At 49.3% G+C, this 27,695-nt stretch overlaps 1 protein-coding gene across 1 annotated transcript; it reads right to left on the bottom strand.

Annotated features, from left to right (window-relative positions):
* Positions 1-1,084: 1,084 nt before the first annotated feature.
* On the bottom strand, positions 1,085-27,235 carry PNP (purine nucleoside phosphorylase). The gene is made up of 6 exons (XM_035135495.3): positions 26,878-27,235; positions 7,356-7,525; positions 7,086-7,189; positions 5,975-6,150; positions 5,267-5,457; positions 1,085-4,670 (listed from the first exon to the last, which is right to left on the bottom strand). Exons 1-6 carry the CDS (start codon positions 26,898-26,900, stop codon positions 4,453-4,455), a joined length of 882 nt encoding a protein of 293 aa, XP_034991386.1. The 5' UTR covers positions 26,901-27,235; the 3' UTR covers positions 1,085-4,452.
* Positions 27,236-27,695: the final 460 nt, after the last annotated feature.

Consider the following 27,695-nt stretch of genomic DNA (forward strand, 5'->3'; position numbering starts at 1 on the left):
GCTCGCTCTGCGGACTTCCCCCCCCTCCACGAAGCCAGGGACTTCAGAGCACGAAGTCCCTGCGTCCAACTTCACCAGCGCGACGAATCGGAAGCCTCCGGGTCACCTTCAAAGGTAGCCCCACGTAGAGCGCATTGCAGTAGTCCAAGCAGAAGATAACTAGAGCATGCAGTACTCTGGTGAGACAGTCCGCGGGCAGGTAGGGTCTCAACCTGTGTACCAGATGGAGCTGGTAGACAGCCGCCCTGGACACAGAATTAACCTGTGCCTCCATGGACAGCTGTGAGTCCAAAATGACTCCCAGGCTGCACACCTGGTCCTTCAGGGGCACAGTTATCCCATTCAGGACCAGGGAGTCCCCCACACTCACCCGCCCCGTGTCCCCCAAAAACAGTACTTCTGTCTTGTCAGGATTCAACCTCAATCCGTTAGCCGCTATCCATCCTCCAACCGCCTCCAGGCACTCACACATGACATTCACTGCCTTCACTGGTTCTGATTTAAAGGAGAGATAGAGTTGGGTGTCATCCGCATACTGATGAACACCCAGCCCAACCCCCCTGATGATCTCTCCCAGCGGCTTCATATAGATGTTAAAAAGCATGGGGGAGAGGACGGAACCCTGAGGCACCCCACAAGTGAGAGCCCAGGGGTCTGAGCACTCATCCCCCACCCCCACTTTCTGAACACGGCCCAGGAGGAAGGCGCGGAACCACTGTATGACAGTCCCCCCAGCTCCCAACCCCTCTAGACAGTCCAGAAGGATGTTATGGTTGATGGTGTCAAAAGCCGCTGAGAGATCCAGCAGAACTAGGAAACAGCTCTCACCTTTGTCCCTAGCCCGCCAAAGATCATCAACCAGTGCGACCAAGGCCGTTTTAGTCCCATGATGCGGCCTGAATCCCAATTGGAAGGGATCCAAATGGTCCGCATCCTCCCAGGCGTGCTTGGAGTTGTTCAGCAACCACTCGCTCAATCACCTTGCCCAAGAATGGAAGATTTGAGACTCCTTCCATCCGTCTTACTGCAGGGCTGCCCACAGTGAATTGATCCGACAAAAAAAGGCAAAGCCAAGCACGTCAAATCTGTTCATTCCAGCTTTTATTATTTACTCACGTTTTAATAATTAAAACAGGGAGGCCCATTCATTCATTTAAATAAAACAAAGAAAGTGCAGAATGCTCTACAAAAATATATAGATATATTTATATATCATTTCCAATCCTTCAGAGCCGCTGAACGGATATAAATCATTGTGTCCTTCATACCAGAGTTCCTCTTTGCCTCATCAAGCATCAACAGGGTTTAGGGGGGCAGTTATCTGGTCCGTGACTGATATTGCTAATAAAATAAAATAATTAAAAATAGAGAGACGAGGAAGAGGCCTTTCAAGCAGAAACCAGGGAGGAAGTATTGAGCGCAGTCGGCAAAGCAGGACAGCAGCTGTACCTGAGTTCATGTATCGCTTTATGTGGAAATCAAGCCCATCCAGGATTGGAGAGGGCCAGTGAAACCAACATTTAAAGCAGCCCACATGCAGAGATGCAAGATATAAAAAGCTCGTCTGTGCTGACTTCTGCTCTGCAGGACTGTGGGCAACTTTTCATCTGGGCCTTAAAACAGGAATTTGACGTGAGATGGGAGGGTTGGGATCTGGCGTTAGTCCTCCTCAGAGTAGACCCACTGGAAATAATGGACAGGACAAAGTGAGGCCCGGCAAGTCATCCAAACTGGATGAAAGGTTTTAAGCTCCATGCTGCGAAAATTCTGTGGTGTTGGGTAATGCCTACCAAAGCCAGGCATATGGGGAACCTATGGCTCTCCAGATGTTGTCAGTCTCCAGCTCCTCCCCCCCCCCACAGCCCTAGTTGGAATGGTCAGGGATGATGGGAGTTGTAGTCCAAGAGCATCTGAAGGCCCACAGATTCCCCACACCGGGCGTGCAAGTTAACTTTTGCCAACTACAAATCCCATCAGCCTGGGTGCTGGCCGGGGATGATGGGAGTTGTAGTCCAAAACATCTGGAGCACACCAGGCTGGTGCAAGCAACACAGGAAAGCAATTGACGCCTGCTCATAGCTGCCAAGTTTTCCCTTTTCTCGCGAGGAAGCCTATTCAGCATAAGGGGAAATCCCTTTAAAAAAGGGATAACTTGGCAGCTATGCGCCTGCTACGGAAACAACTCTCTCTCAAACCAGAAACAGCAGCTAGGGGGGTTCACTACTGCGCCAAGACAGTAAAGCTATTGCCAAAAGGGCCCTGGGCAAGTCTTGGCAGGGGTGGGGAGAGTAAGTGATTTATTTTGCCCTCAGTGGTGTTAGCACCAAGCCTTTGTTTGTTGGTTCGCTCACACACACCCCTCACAAACCACTCTGAGGCCCTCTAGTCATCCGCTCCAATTTAAAAACTGCTCTGGTGTCACGGAGATGTGAAAAACAGCAGGCCCGAAACGGGAGCACTCCAGCCTGGAACATGAAGGGAGAGATAAAGGGATCGCCTTCTCCAACACCAAGGCGCCGCAAATCTGTGTGGCAAGGCACAAGCAAAGCTCTGAATGCAGCCAAATTCAGACTTGCGATGGGGCTACAGTATACATTCACAAGTACTCGGATTCCTCAGCATGGAGGCTTCCAGCGAACAGGAGGATCCTTGATCCCAGCACCAAAAGAACGTGTGTGTGTGTGTGTCACATTGTCACCCTCTAGAAGCTGGTTTGTCTCAAAGGCCAAGATGTCCAACGTTCGGAGAGTGGCCTCGGAACCCCATCGCTTGCACCAGGGTTGCAATGGTCCAACCGCGTTCTCCACCGCAGAATGATGACTTTTGGGGGAAATATCCATGAGTCAATCCCATGGGTCTTGGCAGGAAATCGATCATCCATTCCCATACTACCACTGGCCACTTCCAGTGGTAATCCAGATGGGAAAGCTTGTTGGGTTTTGGAGGCCCCCCCACCAAAAAAAAAAAGAGTTGACAGAGAAGCAGATATCATGTTGGTTCCTAGAGGGGTGGCAACATAAAACCAACCCCCTTCACTTAATAATATTTTTGTTTAAAAAAGGCTGAAGATGGGCACAGAGACGGCAGGACCTTGGGAGTACTTTGTCACAAAGGGGTAGAGGTGGCAAAGCTGTTTCAGGCTTCCGTCGCTGAATGCAAACTAATAAAAAATATTGTTGCATATAGAAAACTAGCAGGTCAGGATTCTAGGCCAGCTAGCTCCATGATGAGCTAGCTTTCCACATGCAGGGATTGTTTACTCATGGGGGGGGCATTTTGTCATGTCAGCTGCGCATCTGCCATTAAAAACGGATCCAAACAAAAGCTTGCTACCCCAATCTGCTGCTCTTTGTGAGATTGAGGCCTTAGTGGTTTATTGTGCACAGATGTACCCAAGTTCTGAGTAATTCATTGGATATTTAGAGTCCAAATATTAGCCACCTTTGGGGCCGATATGTTGGGGACAAAGCAAGGCTGGTTGCCCCTTAATGTGTTCTGAGTGAACAAAAGTTCCTTACCATCTCCATCCATAAAGCTCTTCCGGAGGAAGCCGAGAAGAAGCGACAGTTATGGAGAGGCATAGAATCTAACAAGATGTCTCAAACAGACGAACAAGGGGACTAAATGAACACACACACACACAAACACAGACATATCCTTGAAGGAGAAATGGCCATTGTTTGATCTGAGGGGAAGCACTGATCTCTGAGGGAGACAAAGACGCCATTTTCTAGCAAACTTAAAGAGCGTAAGAAGAGTCTGCTGGATCAGGCCAAAGGCCCATCGAGTTCAACCAGACATCCTACAAAGGATGCCTCAAGGCAAAGTGAGCTTCCTGACATCCAAGGGACTGAAATCCTGGCCTTCACAATCAAGCGAGCAGCACAGTATTAGCTGGGTTCTACCTGAGGAACCTGCTGGCGAGAGAGCGGCCATTTTGAAAGGCCAAATGGAAGCTTTCAGGGTTTCAGAAGCCCGCTCTCTGTAGTTCGACCTTTAAAAAGCTAAGTGCCATGAAAGAGGTGAATTAGTAAGAGGCCCGTAAGATCTAAGACAACCGGAACTGGCAACCTTATTCCCGCCCTGGCAGGGATTACGAGGAGGGGAACCTAAGAGCTATACACAAAATCCTGAAATACGAGGAGAGAGACAAGAGAAAGACTCGCACGCAAACACACAAAGATGGACCGGCACCGTCTCAGAGGCTAGAGATCAGAAACGCAAACAGGAGGCGCTCGATGGGTAGCCAGAGACGGTCAAGGTACTGCAGCGGAACGACATTTCCAACTACCGTCTTGACAGTAGAGGACTCAGCAGCAGGATTCGACAAAGGAAGAATATTTCAGGGGGGCAGCCTGGTCCGCACACGATTCTCCGTCACAAGACAGCAAGCGGGGTGTGGTCTCCCGCTTGACAAGACGTTGCTGGCGAGAGATTGGCAGGGGCACCCCGCTAGGCCAAGTTGTTGTTGCGCTCGATGCGCTGCACCATCAGGGAGACCAGTTTTTCGAGGGTGCGGGCGCTCTGGCGGCTGGCCTCTAGCACTTCGGCGTGGTTGGCCTTCTCCGTGCTCTCGTAGTCGAGGACGGCCTTGTTCGTGATGAGGGAGAAGCCGAAGACGCGCATGCCGGAATGGCGGGCAACGATCACCTCAGGAACGGTGCTCATGCCTGAGGGGGAAATAAAGCGGGGGGTGGGGTTGAGAAGTTAGAGCAGGGGCGGAAAATAATTTTCAGCAAGAGGGCCGCAATTGCATCTGGGCAGAGTTCTGAGGGCCATATTGAGAGGCCTGAGGGCCAGGCCTGAAGTTCCCCACCCCTGGGTTGGAGTGAAACACTCAGGGGTCTTGCATCAGAGGTGGGCACCCAGTGGCCCTCCGGATCTTATTGGATTCCAGCTCCCATCGGCCCCCTGGCAGGTTGGTCAGGGATGATGGGAACTGTAGTCCAACAACACCTGGGGGGGATTTAAATATGTGGGTGTATTAGGTCATGGCAGCGCACCCCAACTTGTGCTCTGTATAGCCCCGCCCTAGAGAGGGCTTTCCCACACCATTTGCTGCAGCGCCAAGTAAAACGGCACCTGCTTAATTGCTGTCTGTTTCATGAAAATGGTTGCCCAAGGCAAACACAAGTATGGGCTCTGCTACCCCAGGTTAGAGGCAGCCAACAACATGGGGTGGCAGAGAATTCCTACTTTCAAAATGGCACAATATACCTCTTTCCCCCTCCCACAAAAAGCCCCCTTCACTCCACCCCCGACTGACCCACGGCGTCAGCGCCCAGGCGCTGAAGGAAGCGGCATTCAGCGATGGTCTCGTAGTTGGGACCCCCCAAGGCGCAATAGACTCCCTCGCGCACCAATCCGGAGCAGCCCATCTCCGACGCGACCGTGTGGGCCAGTTTCCTCAAGTCTTCGTTGTAGGCGTCCGACATGGCTGGGAAACGTACCCCAAACCTGTGGGTGAGGGGAGGGAGGAGAAGGAACATTAAGAAAATAACTAGAGCCTGCTGGATCAAGCCAATGGCCCATCTAGTCCACCACCTTGTTCTCACAGTGGCCAACCACTGTGCGCAGCAGCCAGGGATTGAGCCTAGGATCCCCTGCACGCAAAGCATGAGCTCTACCCATTGGGTGATGCTGCCTCCCAAACAGCCTGACTTGTTGCGAGTGGGAGCAGCACTGGGTGAGTTAAAAGCCCATCCTCTGGGAGGGAAGCTCAAACAGATGGACTTGGAGAACCACCAGCCCTATGTTCCTATGAAGGCAAGGGTGGGCAACCTGCAAGGCTCCAGATATTGCTGGACTTCAGCTCCCATGATCCCTGGCCATGGGCCATGCTGGTTGGAGGCTGCTGGGAGCTGGAGTCCAGCAGCATTGGGAGGCTCACAGGTTCTCCACAACCACCGTAATAGAGGGAAAGGGAGCCTCTGGGGCCAACCTGTTGCATCTCAGGGAGGAAGGACAACCTTACCTGTCGTCATTAGGCCCCACCAGGGGGTTCTGCCCAGCAAAGCCTGGCATGTTGATGTGGTCACGGATCACCATGATGTCCCCCACTTTGTATTCGGGGTTGAGCCCCCCAGCCGCGTTGGTGACAATGAGGGTCTCCACACCGAGCAGACGGAAGATCCGGACTGGGAAGGTCACCTGGGAGGGAGGGGCAGAAGTGGCACTCAGGAAAGGTAGAAGGGTGCTTTGTGACCAGCCATGGCTGGGGCCCATACAGTAGGTGGAGCTGGAGTCAGTGACAGGTGGGGACCAACAAATTCTAGCAACTTATGCACAGACTGCATATACTGTAGACACAGATTTTCTTTGGAAAAATGTGATATTTGGAACAACTTTACACAGAAGATATTAGGTTATTGATAAAGATATTTGTACTAGGATAATTATACGTATCTGTTTACTAATATATGGAAATGAATTGAGTATTTTTCTTTTATTCCTATTTTCATTCACGCTTTTCTTTTTTATCATTCTTTCTTTTTATAAATAAAATTCTTCTAATAAAGCATTAATACACACACACACACACACACACACACACACACACACACACACACACAAATTCTAGCTGCTTCATCCGCATCCTCCTCTCCGCTGAGTTCCTCAAGCACAATACTGAGATGTCAGGGGAAGACACTGGCAGGCAGCGCCAGCCCTCCTGCATTCAATGCAATTCTCACACAACAGCCCTGCAAGGCGGGCTAGGATGAGGCCATCACTGGCTCAAAGTCAACCAGCAGAATGGAGATTTGAAATTGGACCTTACGCCCAGTCCTAAGCTAAAACTCTTCGCCTTCAGCTCTCAGGTCCCCCTGCACTCTGCACATGCCCAAGGAACCATGAAAGCGGGATTGATGAGGCTAAATTTTGGCTGAATTTCGTGGAACCGTCTTCACCCGTCATCCCATTCCCTGATGTGTTGGGAAAGTGAAGTCAAAGAGGAACTTTGCATAGGCTCAGAGGCACTACCGTATCTTTTTTATCATTCTTCGTTACTACTGACCACCCCACTCCTGAATCAGCTGGACACCTCTCGAGTTTTGAAAGGTTTGCAGCTCTGTGGAGCGACTCACCTTCCAGAGCGGGTACCCTTCGTACATGTGGAAGCGGCCTTGCATCACCACGCTTGGAGTTCCACTGAGGCTCCCAAACACCAACCTTCCGGCATGGCCAACAACTGGAATGAGGGCAAGCAAAGTGTTAAAGGACTCGCTGATGCCCCCTATTGGCCACTGTGCTGTACAGGAGCGCCTCCTCCAGCTGCTGCTTACTAGCACCCCCTAGTGGCTGCCATACAGTACATCCGACCCCACCCGTTCCGTGGTTTTGTGGGTTTTTTTTACCTGTGCTCTCGGGGAAGTTGGGAATTTTGCCGTACTCAAACGCCACCTGGTCCTTCAAGAGGTCAGCCAACCCTCCGAGGCCCGAGCCGCAGATGATGGCGACCCTGGGCCGGAGCTTGGTGTGGGACAGTAGCCAGTCCGCCGTCCGCTTGCAGTCTTCGTAAGTGTACCTGAGAAAAAGATGCACATGTTGGCCAAGCTGGGGTTTGCAGGGCAGACTTCATGCCACTAGGGGGCAGCAAACAAGCACACACACAAAGCGAGGAACAGATTACTGGTAATCCTGAAGCTTTGTCAACTACAAACATCAGCCATGCAGCTCACAGGGTCACCTTGGGCCAGATAATAACTCTCAAGTCTGCCCTACCTAGGCAGGGTTGTTGTGAGGATAAGGTGGAATGGGACAGGAGGAAAAGGATGTACACACTGCACTAAGCTCTTGGGGGGGGAAGCAGGGCTGGATTTAGCTTTGATAAGGGGACACGGGTGGCGCTGTGGGTTAAACCACTGAGACAAGGGCTTGCCGATCAGAAGGTCGGCGGTTCAAATCCCCACAACGGGGTGAGCTCCCATTGCTCAGTCCCAGCTCCTGCCAACCTAGCAGTTCGAAAGCACGTCAAAGTGCAAGTAGATGACTAGGTACCACTACAGCAGGAAGGTAAACGGCGTTTCCATGTGCTGCTCTGGTTTGCCAGAAGCGGCTTTGTCATGACCACATGACCTGGAAGCTGTACGCCGGCTCCCTCGGCCAATAACGCGAGATGAGCGCCGCAACCCCAGAGTCGGTCACAACTGGACCTAATGGTCAGGGGTCCCTTTACCTTTACCTTTTTAAGCTACTGAAGGTAATGTCCAGCTGTCCTTTGTCAACAACAATTTGTCGCTGTTTTTGTGTTGAATATATGCTATATGGTAATTTATGGACCCAATAGGTATCTAAAGCCATTTGCACATAACAAAATAGGAGCCTACACAAGACAAAACACTGTTGCTGTATGTAGGTTTTATTTTATTTGTTTTTTATCTTTTATTTTGGAAATGTACATCCAGTTTTTTTTCCTTTAATTTTTTTGGAGGGGCCCCAAGAGAGTGGGGCCCTAAGCTATAGCTTGTTTAACTTATACGTAAATCCGGCACTGGGGGAAAGAGATAAAGTGAAGTAAAATACATTAACTGGTGCCCCCTTCAAAACTATTCCTTTTCCATGGGAGAAACACAAAACGAACCATTCCTAATTGTTAATTATTAATCTGCATTTGCATTAATTCATAATCCATTTGCATACTGCATGCTTGAGGCACCTCGCCTACACAACTCTAGGGATCCTTCCAATAGCCCTGCCAGGTCAGGTAGAGCAATATTTATCACCACATACAAAACACTCAGAGGGCACGAAGTTGGGCATGGCTGCCGACCAAAAAATGTTTATGGATTGACATGCTATGTTTGCATCCCATCCTTCCTCATAATGATGATAATAATAACAGCAACAACAACCCCCCCCCCCGCCACTCTGGGCGGCTTCCAACAAATATAAAAATACATTAAAATATCACAGATTAAAAACTTCCCTAAACAGGGCTGCCTTTACCCTGTTTCTCCTAAAATAAGCCATACCCCGAAAATAAAACATAGTGATAGGCGCAGTTCTGGAGGGCACCAAGGAAGAGGCTGCCGTAGGCTGGACATGTAATAATAAAAAAAAGACATCCCCTAAAAATAAGCCACCGTGGGTTTTTTTTTTTTTTTGAGGAAAAATAAATATAAGACGGTGTCTTATTTTCAGAGAAACACGGGGTAGGTATTTTCTAAATGTCAGGTAGTTGTTTATCTCTCTGACCTCTGATGGGAGGGCGTTCCACAGGGTGGGTGCCACTACTGAGAAGGCCCTCTGCCTGGTTCCCTGTAGCTTTGCTTCTCGCAATGAGGGAACCGCCAGAAGGCCCTCGGCGCTGGATCTCAGTGTCCGGGCTGAACGATGGGGGTAGAGATGGGGGTACAGGACTGAGGCTGTTTAGGGCTTTAAAGGTCAGCACCAACACTTTGAATTGTGCTCAGAAACGTACTGGGAACTAATGTAGATCTCTCAGGACTGGTGTTATGTGGTCCTGGCGGCCGCTCCCAGTCACCAGTCTGGCTGCCGCATTCTGGATTTATTGCAGTTTCCGGGTCACCTTCAAAGGTAGCTCCACGTAGAGTGCACTGCAGTAGTCCAAGCGGGAGATAACTAGAGCATGCACTACTCTGGTGAGACAGTCTGCGGGCAGGTAGGGTCTCAGCCTGCGTACCAGATGGAGCTGGTCCTCAGAGGAGGACAGAATGCCACAACTCTCCAGATCAATAGATACACATACTGGCCAGATAGATAGATAGATATGCATACTGCACAACAGCCCTGCGGGGTAGGCTATGCTGAGAAACCCTCCTCATCCAAAAGTCGTAACCAGTGGTACCTCAACTTACAAATGCCTCAGGTTACAAATGCTTCAGGTTACAAACTCCACTAACCTGGAAGAGTTACCTCGAGTTGAGAACTTTGCCCCAGGATGAGAACAGAAATGGTGTGCCGGCAACGCAGCGGCAGCAAGAGGCCCGATTAGCGAATGCACGCCTCTAGTTAAGAACAGTTTCAGGTTAAGAACGGACCTCCGGAACGAATTAAGTTCTTAACCAGAGGTACCACTGCACATGGCTCCAGTTCTCGTATTGGTGTGCGATTTGAACTCGAGACACCGTGGCTCACAGTTCCAGCCACCACGCCACTTTGGCTTTCAAAAATGAAAAACGCCGTTGATCAATTTACTTGCAAGTTTACCTTTTGCTTTCAGATATCCTTTTCACAAAGTTTTCTGAGACTGTCCTCCCAAATTCCATTTTAAAAAAAACACCAACAACTCTCAAGAATGCCCAGTGCTTCTACCGTTCCTCATGTTCCCATTGTGAATTTGGCGAATTTGGTGGCGCCCTTGGCAATACCCACCAAATAGTCCCCACTTTTTGGAGAATATACAGCTCCTTCCTCTGATCCAAATGCAGATCTTGGGTCGCCATACCATAATCTAAAGGGAGTTCCATTTTAGCTGGCAGTGCCAGCCTCTTCCAAATATGACAACGAAACTCCATGCAAATCACATCTTCCTCTGCCGACGCCCTTCCCCTCAAGCCATTCCTGCAAATTAAGCTGTGCGACGATAGCTTTGAAAAAATTCCAGTTGGCAAACCGGACAGGTTGCAATTTCCTTTGTAGCTTTCCATTGCAGGAGACAACCTGCAAACAGAACTCCCCAAAGATAAACCTTCCCTGAATTTTAACCTCCTGAGGAACATTTTAGCCGCATCAGCTGACGTTTCCCAGGGGAAAGTGGGGCTGCATGCTTGTCACACCCCAGTTCTTAGCAGAGGCAGTGAAGCTGTGGCCCTCCCTGCCCGATGGTCTAGCTAGCTGGGGTTTATGGGAGCTGGAGTCCAACAATTTCTGGAGGGCCACAGGTTCAAATCTGTCCCAGCCACACAAGCAACACTTTGGGCACCCTCTTCAGAGAAGTTACAGCCTCTTGCAGAAAAAAAAAGCGTTGTGGCACCTTACAGACTAACCATTTTAATTATGCCATAAGATTTGAGGACCACAGTTCCGAACCACTGAGTTTTCTTTCTAGGGATCCTGAACATCTGCATAAGAAAAGGGAACTTCCATGCCTTTCTGTCTGCATACAGGATGGAAATCACCTGTGGTGCATGCTCTAGTTATCTCTCGTTTGGACTACTGCAATGCGCTCTATGTTGGGCTACCCTTGAAGGTGACCCGGAAACTACAACTAATCCAGAATGCGGCAGCTAGACTAGTGACTGGGAGCGGCTGCCGAGACCACATAACACCGGTCTTGAAAGACCTGCATTGGCTCCCAGTACGTTTCTGAGCACAATTCAAAGTGTTGGTGCTGACCTTTAAAGCCCTAAACGGCCTCGGTCCAGTATACCTGAAGGATCGTCTCCACCCCCATCATTCTGCCCGGACACTGAGGTCCAGCGCCGAGGGCCTTCTGGCGGTTCCCTCGTTGCGAGAAGTAAGGTTACAGGGAACCAGGCCTTCTTGGTAGTGGCGTCCACCCTGTGGAACCCTCTCCCATCAGATGTCAAGGAAATAAACAACTATCTGACTTTTAGAAGACATCTGAAGGCAGCCCTGTTTAGAGAAGTTTTTAATGTTTAATAGATTATTGTATTTTAATATTCGGTTGGAAGCCGCCCAGAGTGGCTAGGGAAACCCAACCAGATGGGCGGGGTATAAATAATAAATTATTATTATTGTAGTAGTAGTAGTAGTAGTACGGTAGTAGTAGTAGTATGAAAAGGTCTGTGCCGGTACATTACTCCCTTCTCCACAACACTGGGAAGGAACATACCAGGACACTCTCTGGGCCCAGTCCTGGCAACCTGAGACAAAGGCAAAGGGTTTCTATCTCCAGCCCCTGGCAGCAGCTGGGCCAGGAAGCCACTTAAACAGAACCAAATATGAGGAAAGACCCTCCTGAAACCTACAAGGGTCCTGGAGCTGTATCGAAGGACCAGGGAGCCTGTGCAAAAGGGTTCAGAGACATGTGAAAATCCACGAGCCTTGCTCCTTGACGTCACCTCCTAATCTGCTTGCTTAAACCTACTTAAATGCCCTTTTGCTGCTGGCAGGACTTCTCAGCGCCACCTGCAGAGCCTTAGGACAAAGACCCAGCAAGAACACACACAGCTGCTTCAGAAGAACGGTGTCTCCAGGGAGCGATGCCGGGGGGGGGGGGGGAGGGGGATAACATCCTTGGGCCAGTAAATAAATAAACATAATCATGCCACCTATCAAACTAAAAATGATAGGTGCCCCGCTCAGTTTTCACTGTAAGCATCAACCCTCTTTTGAGATCCCTCTTGGCTTGGGGGATCTGCATCCCCAACACTTAGGATGCCATCTTGTTGTCATTTTAGGGGGTCGCCCCCAAAAACTTTACTGAGCTAACAGGGAACAACAGCGGGGGGGGGGGGGGAGAGAGAGAGAGAGAGAGAAGGTGACTGATTCTTTGAGCATCATATGAAAGGATTAAGCAAACAAAAAGGTTTCTCAACAACTCCCAGCGCCAGACTTGCCTGAGGACACTTACACCTTTTATACAGTACTGTAATGTTTTTCTGTCTCTGTTCAGCAGGTTAATACACTATTTGCGCAAAAACACTTCACAGGTTGGCAAGCTGCCTTCCGTGGCTGTCCTTTGGCTTCTCCTGAGATCTCGTATAAATCTTTCGCCCTCCGCGGACTCCGCATAAAGTGGGAAGCCTAAGGGATGGATGGCGGAAGATCCTTTCTCTGAAAATGCAGGCTTTTATGGGGCTCTTGCCAAAGACTAACTGCGTCATCATCTATGCGCACAACGGTGCCACTCATTTATGAACCAGTTTTGTTTTGTTTTAAAAAAAGGCACACATTGGCCCCAATGCAGATATTGGAAAGACTCCGCTTCTTTCTTCCACCTGTGCATTTACCGTCTCTATGTGAGGGTAACTGAAGTTTTCCCTTCACACCATCCTCTGAGGTATCCTCAAGGCAGGTGAGGGGCATCTCACAGCACAGGCAGCCATCCTCCTAAGGGTGCGGGAAGAGAATCCCACAGGCAAGAGAGATCCTTGCACAGGGCGCCTCTGAAATTTGAAAGACCAAAGTCTGCCTCTGTATCCCCTCTCCTAAAAGGACCAGCAACCTTTGTCTCATCTTCTCTTCTCCTTTCTGCTTTGGGTGGTCATTGCAAGAATGCTTGTCATTAAGAAACAGTGCCTGGAGTTTTGGTTTTTTCCTTTTCCCTCCCCAACCCTTTCCCTTTTGTGTCACATCTCAGGTTGTTGTAAGCCTGCAGATACCTCAAGAGCACCACTCCTCTAATGGCTAAACACAATCAAAAACTTTTATTTTGTTGCCTCTTATTACCTGCTATATATATATATATTCCTATTCCTTTTTCACGGCAAATGATATTCTCACCCAAACCACAGTCAGCCACAGCCAAAACTACCCACTGACACTCAGCAAAGAGAAAACTGAAATAAACACATAGCTGTACTTGAGGCCTGATGAACTGTAATGATAATAATTTGGTTTTTTCATTATCTGGAGCCCCCATCTGCACTATACATTTAAAGTAGTGCTGCACCACTTTGCATAGTCATGGATCCCACCAAAATAATCCTGGGAACTGTAGTTTGCAAAGGGTGCTGAGAGCTGTTAGAAGATCCCTTGGTCTTCTCCGAGAGAGACAATTCCCAGAGTTCCCTGGGAAGAAAGTCTGACTGCTTTTAAACCACGCTGGGGAAGGAAAGACCCAGGAATCCTGCCTGCCTGGGATCCTCAGCATTCCCGAGGCATCTCGAGCAAGAAGCACGTTCAGGCTGGGACACAACCCCACAACAGACCGGAGTTCTCCAAACAAGATTTCATCAGGCAAGGTCAGAAACAGGCCACATTCCCGGGCAGATTTCTCAGGAGAACTCTCCTCCCTGGCATGTTCCTTCTCATTACTATTAAAGGCAAAGAAACCAGACAGAAAAGTTGGCAACCCTACAGAACTTCCGTGGCAGGGGCTCCTGGAAGCCACATTGAGACTCAACTGCAAAGACTGTGTCGTGAAGGGACAATGACTAAGTGTGGGTCAGAGATATTTCCCCCTTCTTTATAATTTAGTATGAACAATGTGTCCCAGGAGGCCACGATGATGCTCTGTCCGTGGTCACAAACAGATCTTCTTGCATGTCCCTGCAAAGCCACATGGGATTTAGGGGCCATCTAAGCAGGGACCCAGGTGGCGCTGTGGGTTAAACCACAGAGCCTAGGGCTTGCTGATCAGAAGGTCGGCAGTTCGAATCCCTGCGATGGGGTGAGCTCCTGTTGCTTGGTCCCAGCTCCTGCCCACCTAGCAGTTCGAAAGCATGTCAAAGTGTGAGTAGATAAATAGGTACCGCTACAGCGGGAAGGTAAACAGCATTTCCGTGTGCTGCTCTGGTTTGCCAGAAGCGGCTTTGTCATGCTGGCCACATGACCTGGAAGCTGTACGTCGGCTCCCTCAGCCAATAAGGCGAGATGAGCGCCGCAACCCCAGAGTCGGTCACGACTGGACCTAATGGTCAGGGGGCCCTTTACCTTTAAGCAGCTCTGTACGCGCATATCCATGTCAATGTATTAGAACGGGGTTTAAATTGCAGACCGGCCTTATTGACCCACTTAGAAAGCCAAGCAGCACAGGAACACCTTCCTCGTACAGTGACATTTACCCCAAAATAAGCGGAACTGAACCCTGATCCACACACACTCAACAAAATAAGACTATTGAGGATGGGCCAAACCATTTTAGGTTACACCGTATATTTAAACCACATTTATAGCATTTAACAGTCACGGTTTCCCCAAAGAATCCTGGGAGCTGTAGTTTAACCCCTCACAGAGCTCCAATTCCCAGCATCCTTAACAAAATACAGTTCCCAGGATCCTTTGAGGGGGAGCTATGACTGTTAAAGTGGTACGATAGAGTTTTAAATGTACGGTGTGGCCTTAGATGGCAGGTGACACCTGATGAGAGGGGCAGAGCTAGACCCTTTATTTATAGCAAGTGACCCCCTTCCCCAACTCTTTTTAACCTTTCAGGGAACAGCTTCTGCAATTCCGGGAATGTCCCGGGAAAACCAGGACCCTTGAAGGGCATGCTATTCTTCCGGCTGATTCCGCTGTATTATTTAAACGGGCTCCCTTTTTTTCCTGCTCTGGAGTTGGCTGGTGGAGTTGCATGAAAGAGCCAATCAGAATGGACTCTACTTACAGAAACAGGTAGGTAGCCGTGTTGGTCTGACGTAGTCGGGGGGGGGGGGAAATAAAAAAATTCCTTCCAGCAGCACCTTAAAGACCAACTAAGTTTTTTATTTTGGCATGAGCTTTCGTGTGCATGCATTTTTTTATTTTACTTGCGGAAAGTCACGTAGAACCATTGGCAGGGACACCCAAAGGGTTTCATCCAAGTCCAACCCACTGCTATGGAGGAATCACAGCTAGAGAATCCCTGGCAGGCAGCCACCCAAAAACCTCCAGTGAAGGAAGAGTCTGGCACCTTCAACTCAGCTGACTCATAGGTTTGTACAGTAACAACAACAACAAGAAGAAGCCCTTCTTGGCAATCAGAAACGGAAAAGTGATTTGCAGCACTGCTTTCATGTAGAAACCTGGGGAAGGAGAAGTGCAACAGGAAGTGACTGCCAACCGCGTGTTACGTTTTCCCCGCCGCTCTCATGTCTGTCCCTAACACAGTCATACACAGTTCTCGAAAAGGATGTCTGCAATGCTTTCACGATACGTCATGTCCAGTAGTAGTGCTGGGCTTTTGCAAAAGGAAATCCGGCGGGCCGGGATGTAGTGGGGGCAAAGTTGTGCTCATCATGTCTTGCTACTGATGTCTTCCCCCTGCTAAGGGCAGAGCATGTTCCCACCCGTTTAAACAGCTGACACACCACAGAGTATGGGGGGGGGCAGGACTTGTTCCAGGAACCTGTAAAGATCCTGTGTGTGTTGGCTCCCCCCTCCTTGCCATGTCAGCTTACAAACTGACGGGGGGGGGCAAGAAAATCTGCACTGTCCTTGTACCTTTCAGGGCAGTTAGATCTGCAGAGAAATCAGCACCGCACAAGTTTCAGGGCAGGGAGCTAAGTATTATCACCTGCTTAGGATCTGCCACACTGTGAAAGGCAGAAGAGCACAGGCAGATTAAAAAAAAAAGCTGTTGACAAATGGTGAGCCTGCAACACATCAGAGGAAGAGGTGTCTCAGGAGAGGAAAAATCTTCATCTCCTTTGTGTTGCTTGGGAACATAGGAAGTTGTGTTACACCGAGTCAAGACTCTTGCTCCATCTAGTTCATTACCGTCTACACTAACTGGGAGAATTTCTCCAGCATTTTAGGCAAGGAAATAATTTTCCCGTCCTTTTGCAGAAATGAACGGTACGCTGTCAGCCACCTTGCTGCAGTGAGGTATGCAGAAGGACAGCGGGCTCTCGCCGAACGGCCATGTAATGAGATCAGGGTAATATAGGGCAGCCTTGAGGATAAAGGCAGATTAAAGCAAACACAGAAAAAGGAAGAAGGATAAATGCTTGATCTGGCAGTGAGAGTTTGTAAGTCTGGTTTATTGTCTTCCTCATAGGACTGCCAATCTGTTTTATTTTCTGGCAGGGTTTCAGCTAAATAATGGGAAATGGCACAGTCATACCGAGAAAAGCTTCACCAGCTGAACATCTGCCAGAAACACAGCTGCCCTGCATGCGGGTAGAGGGAGAGATTGCCCATCCTTCTTGCTTGACTGAGTAAGTTGGGGGCGGGGAGGGATTTACTTGGCAGCCAGCTTTCCAAAGCATACCTTTCCTTGGACTTCTGAGCATGTGCAAAGTGTCTCTGATTCACAGCAGAGCAACTCCTGTGGGGAGAGAACAGGGCTAGCCTTTGCAGAGCAGCAGCATGCAGCAGTGGGACATCCACGGACACAGGATGTGGCGATGGGCCAATGTTTTAAAGGCAGCTTCCTATGTTCCTAACCTGCTTCAGGCATCTCCAAGGGGGAGAGTTAGACAAAAGCAGGAGCTGGTGTCTAAATGGACCAGCAAGTTTTTTAAAATGTCAACTCTAGTTAAGGTGTGTTAGTTAATGCCTTGGCCAGCACTGAAGGGGAGATCTAGGGGGTGATGGGGGTCCTGCCTTTGGGACGGGGGCACCCCGGGGACTTCTGCATCCACCGCTTTAGGTGTAGTTGATTCCCCATTGACCTCAGGGCTGGTTCAACACAGAGACCTGCTCAACACGCGACTTCCCTCCCCAGTGTCTTTCCAGATTAATGACTGACAGACGCTGGCTGCCGGCCATGACTGATCCACCCCTTTTGCGCACAAACCTGAAGCCCGGACACTCTGCTCTGCACTGCAGGGTCATTGCCCCCTCTTTGGAAGGAAGTCAGAAGTGGGGGAACGTGCTGTGTGGCCAGAATGAATCCAAGCTACTCCAGAGAGGCTGAAGGGCTCCCCAGAAAACCCCAGGGTCCATTAGATTTCAAAGTACACAACCAAACAAAAGCACACAAAAGTGCATTCCTGGCCACGCAGTGAGCAAGTCAGGTGGACCCACCAAAACATGCTGCAAACACCTGACTTCACCCCACACGTCCACAGCAACAGTCAATATCCCTTTGTCCCTTACACAATACAGAAAGCTCTCCTTCACTTGCTTGTTTAAATTACAACAGTCTGTTCCTGGACTTTGGGGGCACGTACAACAGCAAATCAAACACAACGGGATCAGGCTCAGTCTGCGCCTTTCCAATCAGCTGCAAATCCAGCCAGGAACATTTTACGTCTGATTCTCAGCACATGCTCTATAAACATAGGGCACCGTCTCATCTCGCTGAAGCTAAGCAGGGTCTGGGGTCTGGTCAGTGCCTGGATGGGAGAGAGCGAAGGGCACCCTGTGTGTGCTGCCAGCCACAATGGCAGAAAGGAAGGCTGGGTTAGAGCAGGTCTCTTGTTCAACCAGAGGGCTGGATTGCCTGAGTGGAAAGCGGTCAAGGGCCGCTTTCCAGCAGTGAGTGTGGCCAGGCCCACTCAGGGGGAAATCTCCCTGGGGGACCCTAAGCCAGACTCACACACTCTTTCATTCTTTCTTTCCCAGTGTAGCCTACTTTACAGGGTTGTTGTGAGTTTAAAATAGAGGAGGGAGAGCCCCATAAGGCTCCCTGGCCTCTTTGGAGGAAGGCTGGGGGTGCAGGGAGGGAGCAACCGATAGATTTCTGGAGAGGCAGCGGAAAAGAAGCTAGCATGCTGGGAACATTTTTTCCCAAAAGGCATTCCCGAAATCTCGCCATGAAGGCATAGAACCACAGCAAGAGTCAGATCAATGGCCAGCGTAGCTCAGTTTGTTGGCATTGCCAGGCAGAATGAAGAGAGCACTTCACCACGGGCAGGTAATACAAAACAGGGGAATGGGGGGAAATGGGAATATCCATGCCTGGCTGGTTACAGAACAAGCCTTGAGAGCACTGGAAAGGAAAAGGAGGCAGTGGGTTCAGACTGAGGACATCAGAAAGGGGAGGGAAACTAGGGAGGAATGTGGGGTCAGAGAACAAAAAAAGAAATGCAGGAAGTTATGTCTTCTCATCAGGACTGAAGATCTGAGTGCCTTTGCATCATCATTTTGCCTTGGAAGGGAGGGGGAGGAAAGGGGTTGCGGCAGTATCTCTGGCTTCTGATTGGCCTCTCTGCAGGAGGGGTGTGTGAGCCAGGGAAGCTCCTCGTTGGCCGCCTGCCTGTGATGCAATTGAAAGGGGGGGGGGAAGCGAGAGAGCCCAGCAGGAAATTGTGCCATTGCACAGCAAGGCAGAAAGAAGGCAAGGAAGGGAATGGCAGGATCGGAAAGCTCCCCATGCTTGCTCAATGGAGCAAAGCAGTCCTTTGCCGTGACTGTAGCTGCAATACCGCCCTTGCCCAGGACATTAGTCATGCTCCGGTTTCAAGTTGAGCAGGAAGGAGCAGGAACGTGGGGAATTGTTCCTGCTCCAACGGGGCTGGCATTACGCACTGTACCTCTGCGTCAGCACCACTCCTGCTGCCCTCATTGTCTGCTTTGGATAGTTGGAGGGCAGTGAGAGAATGCTGAGCATGGATGGACCTTTGGTCTAATCCAGCAAACCCGTTCTTAGTAAGAAGAGATAAACGCCAGGAGGACCCAGTTTATGAGCAAATAATAGCCATTGTTCCCTCCAATAGCAAACCCAGGTCATGGAGAACCCAGAGGGAGCATGCAAGCCCAAGATATGCAGAAGTGCACAACATAGTTGAGCCACGTAATATCGAATGTCATTTGGGAAACAGGAACTGGGGAGGGGGGAAGATTGAATTGGGCTACTTGAGAGTGCCTTGCAGCTTATGGAATCCTGGAGAAGGGAATGGATGGCACCTGGAAGAGGGTTAAGAATGTACTGCAGAAGGCAGCCCTGTTGTTTAGGAAGACTTTTAATCTTTAAGATGGGCGGGGTATAAATAATTTATTATTATTATTATTATTATTATTATTATTATTATTATTATTATTATTATTATTATTATTTGCAGGTCCCACTTGTAAAGATCGTAAGAGCTAGATCAACCCAAAGAGCCATTGGTGTGGGGTCAGGGGTGATGGGACGTATTGTTCAATAGCATCTGTAGGGCTTGAGGTTGGGAGAAGGCCTTTCTAGAGTGATCTCCTTTGCCTGCTAATGAAAACACAATGTTCCTGTGCCCACAGTTGGCACCCCAGGGAATCATAAGAACACAAGAACTGTTTTGCTGAATCTGGTCAGAACTGCACCTAGCAGGTCACACACACACCAATAAGGCTTTTCAGGCCAATGGACTACTCACATGCAACTTCCTACTCCATACGTAATTGACTCTGCAATGATGGAGGTGAGGTGGAAGCAAGACTGCCGCTGACGCAACCTACCAAAAAGACTGATGGGCCCAAGTTCCAGCTCTTATCAGATGCAATGGAGCCAATCATTGTCTCTCAGCCTCTAATTTTACAATGAACAAACTGAGCATGCAGTAAGAAACTGCTACCCCACAGGGTTACTATGAAACGTGGTTGCAATCAGAGCAATGGGTTAGTCAGTCAACAGCTACAGGAAACAAGGAAGTGGCACACTCAAGGTTGAATGTACACTCACCATTTCATAACTGCAACCTGTCAAACAGAAAGGAATTGGTTCTGGGTGGAGAAGGCTGGAAAAATAGTTGTTTCCGTTTCTTCTCTCTCTCTCTCTCTCTCTCTCTCTCTCTCTCTCTCTCTCTCTCCAAGTTTCTAGTCCTCAAGACTAACTGGCAACAGAGGTGAAATTTCAGAAGCTGGGAGGGTAAGGTGGACAGGGATCTGAGCAGGATTCTATGGGAAAGGGAGTGGTGTTTCCATGACCTGCATAATTCTTTGCCCCTCCCATATGACAACAAGAAGTAGCATTTATCATGAGAAGGAAGCAAAAATTGTATATTCAAAAGCCTTCAAATGAGTCGTATTTCAGAATTCTATATTTGTTGGGGCAATGTTACTGCCTTTCAAAATTATTTGGAATACAGTATACAGTATATATATATATAACCTTGCCTGATTTGTGCTGGAGAAACACCAGATAGATAATGAGCAATACATTGCCCACATTGTGTTTACACAGCATTAACGGCTGTCAAAACAGGTTTCCGCAAGCTGTAACAACTACCGCGGGATCTCCCTGCTGAATACTGTGGGGGGAAGCCTGCATAGTTCTCAACAGATTGCAGTCACCTGCTGACAGAGTCTACCTGAGTCACGATGAAGATTTAGAGCTCAGAGGTCCACAGTTGGCAGGATTTTCTCACTGCGTCAGCTGCCCGGGGGCAGAGGTGCCACTTGTGCATTGCCTTTGTGGACCTGACAAAGGCATTTGACCTCATCAGCCAAAAAGGACCCTTGCTCCACAAGATAGGATGCCCACCGAAGTTCCACAAGATGATTGCATCCTTCCAAGAGGACAAGCACAGCACTGTTCGGTATGACTGTCGATACTTAGACGCCTTCCCTATAAAGAGCAGCATTGTGAAACGGGGCTGTGTTCTTGCCCCGACTCTCTTTGGCATATTCCTCTCCCCAAGGCCCTCATACGCCTTCAGCTCGACTGAAGATGGTGTGAACATTCATTCAAGGAGCAACGGGGGGGGGGGTCTGTTCTACCTGGCAAGCCTCCAAGATGGAGATCTACTAGGCTTGCGTGTTGAGCATGCTGCTTTATGGAAGTCAGTTGTAAGTAACTTAAAACTGTCAAGGAGCTACACCTCAACGCCTTCCACATGCACTGTGGTCAAGCTCGCATTCCCATGTTCACACTCCTATCCAAGGGACAGCTACGCTGACTTAGTCATGTCCACAGAATGGAAGATGGCAGGATGTGCCCCAAATATGTGCTTTATGGGGGGGCTGGCTTTCGACACTAGGCCTATAGGCAGGTCAGCTGTGTGTTACAAAGATGTCTGCAAACCAGACGGGAAGGGTGGAAATATCAACCCCACCATGTGGGAATCCCTTGCAGACAACCACAGGGCCTGGAGACAGACAGTCAGATCATGTATCCACAGAGGAAAAACGACTACTGGGAGCAGCACAGAAAGAAGGATCATTATGTTATATCTGCAGCAGCACAACCAGATGCCTTCATCTGCCCCAGCTGCAACAAAACATGTCTCTCCTGCATTGGTCTCTACAGCTGTAGGCACTGCAACTCTCCAACTGATTTGACCTCACCCACAAAGGCACACTCCTCCGTTGTCTTGCAGACAGATGCCAACCAACAACAACAATGACTGCTGTCGAAACAGGTTTCCACTTTAATGACTACTGCACAGGCCTCCTGCACAATCATAAATTCCATTATGCTGTTTCTTGTATACTTAAGAATCACCACTCAGAAAATAAGAACTGGTAGCGGCATTTTGAAGAATATACCACAGGAAAGGCTATGGGGAAAGGGTGCATCCAGATACTGAGGCCAAATTCTTTTTACTGAACCCCTAACTGATCAAGCTTACAATAATATAAACTCTACAAAACAGCACCCCTGGAAAGGACTCATACCCCACCTTCCAGTCCCTCAGATCAGCAGTTTCCATCACCTTCGCCCTACCAAGCAGAGTCCAAAGAAAACTGGTTTCTTATTCAGCGACTATGACTAACAGGGTAGAAAACCTGTTAATCCATAAATAACGGTCCTGTACATTCATCCAACACTCCACCCTCACTCACTGAAGACATTCTGGAAGTGAATTGAAGGTTCTGCAAAAGGAAAATGAGGTCTCCTTATTTATTAACAGTGACTGGTAGAGAGGGAAACTAAACTAGTTGCCCCAAAGAGTGACAGAGCCTCTAATCTGTTTGTTTGTAGGACAGTAACAGCCCTTATTGAGTCAGCAAGTTGTTGTTCTCCAGTGGAAGAACTTCACATTTATTATCTACCGTTATCTAAAGGTTGCTCTTAAAAAGTTGCAAGCTTATGGATCTTGCAAGACTCTTCAGCCATGGATCATTGGGTTTGTTGTTGGCACAGTTTGTTGAACTTAGTATCCCTTCAAATCAACGGTACTCTTAATCATCACTAGCTTCCCCCATTAATTTCAGTGGAACTGTGCCAGATCCTCTAAGTAAGGAAGAATGCTCAATCCAGATAATATTTTACACTGAAACCATACAACTTTCTGTCACATCCTCCATGCTAAATCTTGGGCCCAACACTAAACAATGCAAATTGTACATTTTGCATACTTTATTATCGGGTTCCAGGCAATATTAGTCACACTTTCGTTCCATGCAAATGACAACATACTTGTCCCCCTGGGGCTAAAGTGTGCCTCTCCTCATGGTGCAATTCTGTACTTGCCGGTAAAGGTAAAGGTATTAGGTCCAGTCACGGACGACATCTCACTTTACTGGCCGAGGGAGCCGGCGTTTGTCCGCAGACAGCGTCCAGGTCATGTGGCCAGCATGACTAAGCTGCTTCTGGCAAACCAGAGCAGCGCACGGAAACGGTGTTTACCTTCCCGCTTGGAGCGATACCTATTTATCTACTTCCACTTTGACGTGCTTTCGAACTGCTAGGTTGGCAGAAGCTGGGACCAAGCAACGGGAGCTCACCCCATCGCGGGGATTCGAACCTCCGACCTTCTGATCGGCAAGCCCTAGGCTCTGTGGTTTAACCCACAGCGCCACCCACGTCCCTATACTTGCCTGTAGGGGAATTCATTTCCAGTCAGTTCAATGGGGACCAATTCCCAGGTCAATGGGTTCCTAAGGAAATTTATTAGGAAGAAATTTCCTGGGAGAAAAGGTTGCAGCCTTGGAGGAGGAGGCTTCTCAGTTTAGAGAAAATGGGAGGAAAAGGCGACATGATACGACGTTTATAAAATTATACTTGGCATGGAGAAAGTGAATGGAGAAAACGTGGCCTGCCTCTCTCATAACACTAAAACTCGTGGGCTTCCAATAAAGCTGAAGGCTGGAAGATTCAGGACAGATGAACTAAAGTACCTCTTCACACATTTAAACTATGAAACTCACTTCTAAAAGTAGCAGTGGTGGCCACCAATTTGAAAGGCTTTGAAGGAGGATCAGAGTTCAAATGTAGGCATAAGGCCAGGCAACCCCAAACTGCGGCCCTCCAGATGTTTTGGCCTACAACTCCCATGATCCCTAGCTAAGAGGACCAGTGGTCAGGGATGATGGGAATTGTAGTCCAAAACGTCTGGAGGGCCAAAGTTTGGGGATGCCTGCCTAAGGCTATCGATGGCCACTTAGCTATGATGGCTTTGCTCTGCCTGCATAGTTGGAGACATTAATGCTTCTGAAACCAGTGGCAGGAGGGAGGGGTTAGTGCTCTTGTGCTTGGATCCTGCTTGCAAGTTTTCCATTGGGGCATCTGGTTAGCCACTGAGAGAACAGGAAACTGGACTAGATTGGGCCACTGACCTAATCCACCACAGTTGTTCTTACTTTCTTAGCACTGCGGTCTTTATCCAGATCAGTCGGCTGCCCTTCAGACATTGTTGGGCTACAACTCCAATCAGCCCCAGTCAGTGGCCAGGGACAATGAGATCTATAGCCCAGCAACATTTGAAGAACCAGAGTTTCTTCATCCCTGGTTCAAAGGAACAGCTGGAAGCAGACTTGCCATATCACAACCCAGATATATCCTTTCTCTCTCTTTAGCAGCTCTGCTGCCAAAGAAAAGGAGGCACCAAATCAGTTGTCTCTCCCCCCTGGCCCCACCACCCACCTTCCCAAAAATAAGTTGCTGTTGCTAGATTTCAGTGGATTTCATTGTAAACCGCAATGAGATGTTTCCATACTAGGCATGATATATACAGTACAGTACATAGGGCAGTAGCCAAAGTCTGCACCCGGTGTTTTTTTCATGTCTTACAGCAAGGGTTGCCAAGGTGGTGCCCTCCAGCTGTTTGGACTACAACTCTTTATCAGCCTCTGCTAGCACAGTCAGTGGTCAGAGTTGATGAGTTGTTTTTTGTCTGTGACACATGTAGGCTACCCCCTGCCCTAGGGAGTGATCTGAATTAGCCTATTTATTCTACTTCCATTTGGGCAAACCAAGTTAAACAGTATGGAAAACCACCAGGCTTGCCTAATATTGAATTTGCAATTGGTGAACTTATGAAAGAGAAAACAAATGGTCGTTCTTGACAACCATTCAATGCAGATGGAAACTGGTATGGCTGCGTAAGGAACTTACAGATAAGCTGAGATGTAAGAGAAATGGAAGTAATGAGAAATCAAGAGGTTGCCAACAGTTGCTTCCTAACCCATAAAGCCAATTTCTCACCTGCTTCTCTCTCTGAACCTCTGCCCCCACCCCCAGCCACCACTGCAAGATAACCCCTTAAATTTGTCTTCCAGAGGTTGGGACAACCAGAGTCTGATTTGAATCGAACTTCACCCGGGCTTTGGTCGTAAGAACCAGCTTCCCCATAGCAAAGCCCAGCCCTGGGATGTGGGGGAAGCAGTGCTTTAGAACTCATGCAGAGTGCTTCCCCACAACCACAAGAGCAAAGGCAGAGTCTCCACAGCTTCTAAACCACAGGGGGTGAGATGAGACAACTTTTGAAGTGCAGATGGCTGGAGGAACGTGAGTCATGTCTCATGTCAGAAACTAGGCTGTAAAGTATTTCATCTTCAAGGGGTGTTATGTCCGGGTCTTTCCCAAGTTAGATCTGACGTTTTATCAACCCAAACCTGACCTTCCAGTATCTGTAAAAAAGCCACTTCCTTTCCTCTTCAGAAGGGCACTAGTGTTCTTCATCATGACCTGTTCACCCTTCCCTCTAGTTATTAATAGTGTAAAGTACGAAGAAGCCGCTCAATCATTCCTGAGCCTATCTCAGCCCTTCTTTCCCTCACCCCCCCGAAATCTGGAGGGAAATCATTCTAGCCTACTTTAAAGGGTTGTTCTTAAGGGTTCGAGCATTGGACGCGGACCAGGAACAGCCAGGTTCAAATCCTCCCACTCAGCCACAAAGCTCACAGGTAGGAAGGGTTACCTTGAGCTCAGTCACTATCTCTCAGCCTAACCTACCTGTCAGGGTTGTTGTGAAAATAAAAGTGGGAAGAGGAGACCTACCCGAGAAGCTTGTAGGCTGGGTGGGGCAAAGACAGGAAAGCAAGTGTGTGTGTGTGTGTGTGTGCAAGTGTGTGTGCAAGTGTGTGTGTGTGTGTGTGTGTGTGCAAGTGTGTGTGTGTGTGTGTGTGTGTGTGTGTGTGTGTGTGTGAGAGAGAGAGAGAGAGAGAGAGAGAGAGAGTTCTTTTTTTGGAGTGAGGGAAAACTGCGCAAATCTCCCATAGCGTTCCTATTAAAGCACTATGTAAATTATCAGCTCCCACTTGATCCCATTGCTCAGTACAATCCCCTATTCCAGACCCCCAAATAGACCCCACCCCATCACAGGCTCTCCCTCACTTACTATACACAAAAGACCCAATCCCGTTCCCCTCAGCTACTCTGTCCCAAGGGCTTCAGGCCACCACATCCTCTCAGGATCCATGTGTCCCAACCACGGTATGAGCTTCGATCTTCCCTGTAAGACCCCCACCACAACCCACCCACCCCTAGCAGTCAACTCCAAGGGGCTGGGGTGCCTTTGCCCCCCAATAAAATATCTGAGGGGCTCATCCACCCACCCCCCAAAGCTGATGGGCACTGCCATTCAAATGGTGTGTCTTGTTATCAATTATATGTGGTGGGGCTTGCTTGCCACCCCCACCCCAATATTTTATTCAAGTTGACACCGCGCCCCTGCACCCACCACAATGGACAGTGGGGGCATCATTAGAACCCACAACCCTAAATGTCAGGAGAGGAAGGAAGGAAACATCTGGAAAGACCCCCCCCCCAAAGCGGGTTGGGGGGAGTGGAGGGAGGGGGATGCAACGCAACCTCCAATTGACCGCTAGGAGACACGAGGCTGGCAGATCAGGGAACCCCCTGCTTCGTTGTTACCCATCTTGAACGAGCCCCTCAGCTTATTTCTGCAATTTTTTTTTTTTTGGCGGGGGGATAACACTAAAACAGCCCTACCTTTCGGGGCCGTCGCTAAGAGAGTAGGACCATTTGGGGGGGGGGAATCAAAAGCCCTACACAAAAAGATGCGAGGTAGAAAACGCGGCGTGGGATTACATTTTTGGCTTCCGCGGGGCAGGGTGCTGAAATGGTGGGGGATGGCGCCCCACCTCGCCTGACCCTTTGCAAAGCAACCGATCCAAGGAGAGCCACTTGCAGGCGCGATCTCCCCGGTTTTACTCCATAATCCACGTATTACATATATATTGCAATATACGTGTGTATGTGTGTAATGCGCGCAAATATGTGTATAATATCACATATAGGGCAACCGGGATCATTCTGACCTTTCATCTCCGCTTCTCTCCATGTCGGATTCTGGCTGATGATGGGGGCTTCTTTGCTTCTCGCCGTCAGGACCCTCCGTTCTTTCTTCTCCCGGGAGAACTGTGCTTCTCCCTGCAGGAGGCGGCCGTTTTACCGGCCTCCGGGGAGAGCGACGGTGTCGTCACGGGCACGCCGGCCAATGGGGCGCCCGCCTCCGCCGAGAGCCCGCCCGCTCGCCGGCCGGCCGGCCACAAAGGTTGCCCCTGGCAACGTCGGGGCTCCGGCGCTCGTCACGGCCCTGGACCGCTCTCGCCCTGCCCACCCGGGGAAGCAGCATCATCACCAGCATCCTCCTCCCCGGCCGCGCGGCTTCCCCTCCAGGACGGAGGAGGAGGAGGAAGGGGCAGGCGGGGCGAAGGCGGCTCCTGGGACCCCCGAGGGTATTGGGGAGTGGGCGGGGGTGGCGATCGGGCGACCAGGGAGAGGAGGAAGCGGCTTCCACGGACAAAGCTCCTCGTGACACGCGGGTGGAGGGTGCTAATTGCACACAAAGCGGAAGGAATACACGCGTACACCTGAACCTGAACGTTAGGAGGACTTGTCGCTGGGGGAATTCCCCTGGCAACGTGTTTCATTCCCCTTCCTAGGTTGTTGTAGTTGTAATCATCATCATGATCATCATCAGCGCTTTTTTCAAAAACAATGTTTAGGGGGTACTCTCATTTTGACTCAATAAAATCACCATTTTATTGTTCAAATCGGGGAAAATGAATACAGCAAATGAACAAAAGTACAAAAAATTAACAAAATGTTTAGGGGTATGTGTACCCCTGCGTCC

The sequence above is a fragment of the Zootoca vivipara genome, chromosome 12 (assembly GCF_965207765.1).
Source record: "Zootoca vivipara chromosome 12, rZooViv2.hap1.1, whole genome shotgun sequence".
Taxonomy (NCBI): domain Eukaryota; kingdom Metazoa; phylum Chordata; class Lepidosauria; order Squamata; family Lacertidae; genus Zootoca; species Zootoca vivipara.

Excerpts from the sequence above, each read along its gene's own strand:
- PNP (XM_035135495.3), bottom strand. The coding sequence starts at position 26,900 with ATGGAGAGAAGCGGAGATGAAAG. Across the intron at positions 6,151-7,085 it reads AAGGGTACCCGCTCTGGAAG|GTGACCTTCCCAGTCCGGAT; the intron begins GTGAGTCGCTCC and ends CCTCCCTCCCAG. Across the intron at positions 4,671-5,266 it reads CCTGGGCGCTGACGCCGTGG|GCATGAGCACCGTTCCTGAG; the intron begins GTCAGTCGGGGG and ends TTTCCCCCTCAG.